Source organism: Chinchilla lanigera, unplaced genomic scaffold (genome assembly GCF_000276665.1).
Source record: "Chinchilla lanigera isolate Chin_1 unplaced genomic scaffold, ChiLan1.0 scaffold00014, whole genome shotgun sequence".
Taxonomy (NCBI): Eukaryota; Metazoa; Chordata; class Mammalia; order Rodentia; family Chinchillidae; genus Chinchilla; species Chinchilla lanigera.
Genome location: NW_004955415.1, coordinates 12,574,194 through 12,576,694, shown reverse-complemented (window position 1 = coordinate 12,576,694; position 2,501 = coordinate 12,574,194). Strand labels below are relative to the sequence as shown.

General features: G+C 41.9%; 2 protein-coding genes across 2 annotated transcripts in view; both read left to right on the top strand.

Moving 5' to 3' along the window:
* The window catches only part of LOC102003539 (protocadherin beta-10), a gene marked incomplete in the record, with an annotated part of 53,616 nt that overhangs the window by 32,641 nt on the left and 18,474 nt on the right, over window positions 1–2,501 (top strand).
* On the top strand, window positions 38–2,499 carry LOC106148058 (protocadherin beta-15-like; the record flags this gene model as incomplete). The annotated part of the gene is made up of 1 exon (XM_013512116.1): window positions 38–2,499. A coding segment is annotated over exon 1 (1,362 nt), but the record flags the coding sequence as incomplete, so codon positions are not given.

Here is a 2,501-nt window from a genome sequence, read left to right as displayed (position 1 = left end):
AAAAAAAAAAAAAAAAAAAAAAAAAAAAAAACCTCAAATTACTACTTGAAAGCTCATATATACTTAGGAACCTGAGAACACAACAACTTGTTTTTACAGCTTATGTAAAGAATTATAACAGCAGCTGGAGAAGAATCTTATCAGGATTTTTAAATTATTTGTGATTTATCCATTGATCCATTTGACAAATATTTGTTGAGCATCTACTATGTACCAGGGATTGTTTTAGACATTTGAAATGCAGCAGTGGTAAAGCAAAGGTGTAGTACTCATGAATGATGCAGAAAATAAATGATTAAATATGTACACTTATGCTATGTCAGATGATAAATGCTAGAGAGAAAAAAGGTTTAAGTGGCCTCATATACATTTTCTCATGTTTAGAAACTTTAATAAAATTATACCTCTTTGATCTTGTGTGGAGAGTATATCTTTTATTGGAATGAATTTGTAACTTTTTCTTTTATATAATTGTGGTACATAGGCTGCCTAGCATTGAAATCTAGAAAAATTAATCCTCTTTTGCTGACAGAGAAACAGAGAGTGGCTCTTTTGTGGCTGATCTGACCTCTTTTGTTGATTAAGAAATCACAGAGATCTATGTTACTAATTTTACAAGATTACTGATAGCTATTATTTCTTCTTTCTCTGCTCAGTTTCCCTCAGACACCCCCAAGTATATTAGAAGGGCAGTAAGAGGTAGGGACAGTGTCTAGGTTGTTTGCTGATGTATTTCAAAACCTAGCACATAGAAATCACTAATACTTATTCGAGAATGAACAATTATGATTACATGATTTAGTGATTAGTCATGTCCTTTCCTCCTAACAATTTCCAAACTTCTAATAACTTCTAAAAAATAGAATTAATGTAGCAATTCATTTCCAAGCAAAACCAACGCATGGTGGCGCTGTAGGCTAAGGTTTTAAAAAAGACCTTTCTAAATGCTAGGAACTCCAGATATCTAGCAGGAAAATCCTGTAAGCAGAGTTATGACCACCAAGTCTTCGGATATTCCTACTTAGCTCCTGTTCAAACAGGTTATCAACTGACAGAAACTCGTCTAAGTCCTCCTTTGGATTGTTTCCTGACGTACTGCTGACCCCTGTTCCTGGATAGACATTTGCAAAAGTAAAGATGGAGGCCGGAGGGGAGCGCAAAGAAAGGCAAGTCCTGATTCTCTTTCTCTTACTGGGAGTGGCTCTAGCAGGCTGGGAGCCCCGTCGCTATTTTGTGCTGGAGGAAACAGAGAGCGGCTCTTTTGTGGCTGATCTGACCAAGGACCTAGGGCTGGGAGTAGAAGAGCTAACTGAGCGGGGAGCCCGGGTGGCCTCTGAGGATAACGAACCACTCTTGCAGCTCGATCAGCAGACTGGAAAATTGTTATTAAATGAGAAACTGGACCGGGAGGAGCTATGCGGGCCAGCGGATCCCTGTGTAATGCATTTCCAAGTGCTACTGAAAAATCCACTGGAAGTGTTCCGAGCTGAGCTATTTGTGGGTGATATAAACGATCATTCTCCAGAGTTTCCTGAAAGAGAAATGACTCTAAAAGTCTCAGAGATTAGCCCACCTGGGACTGTGTTTCCTCTGAAAAAAGCTCAAGATTTGGACGTAGGCATCAACAATATTCAAAACTACACTATTGGTCACAGCTCTCATTTCCATGTTTCCATCTTCGAGCAGGGAGATGGCAGGAAGTACCCAGAGCTGGTGCTGGACAAAGAACTGGATAGGGAGGAGCAGGGCGAGTTCACATTAACTCTGACAGCTCTGGATGGCGGCTCTCCTCCGCGATCCGGCACCGCCAAAATCCGTGTGTTGGTCCTAGACGTCAATGACAACGCCCCTGCATTTGCGCAGATGCTCTATGAGGTGCAGGTACCAGAGAACACACCTTTAGGGACTCTCATCGTCAAGGTCTCTGCTAGGGATTTAGATACTGGGACAAACGGAGAGGTATCATACTCCTTTTATAGTTCTCAGGAGATAGGCAAAACCTTTGAACTAAGCAGCCTTTCAGGAGAAGTTCGACTAATTAAGTTACTAGATTTTGAGACAGTATCCTCATATGAACTAGATATAGAGGCATCTGATGGCGGAGGACTTTCTGGGAAATGTTCTGTTTCTATTAAGGTGTTAGATGTTAACGATAATTCTCCAGAATTAACTATTTCATCACTTACCAGTCCTATTCCTGAAAATTCCCCTGAGACAGAAGTGGCTCTGTTTAAGACTCGGGACCGAGACTCTGGGGAAAATGGAAGAATGGTTTGTTCCATCCAGGATGACATTCCGTTCACGCTGAAACCTTCCGTTGAGAATTTCTACAGGCTCATAACAGAAGGAGCTCTGGACAGAGAGACCAGGGCCGAGTACAACATCACCATCACCGTCACCGACTTGGGCACACCCAGGCTCCAAACCCAGCACAACATCACTGTGCTGGTCTCCGACGTCAACGACAACGCCCCGACCTTCACCCAATCCTCCTACACCCT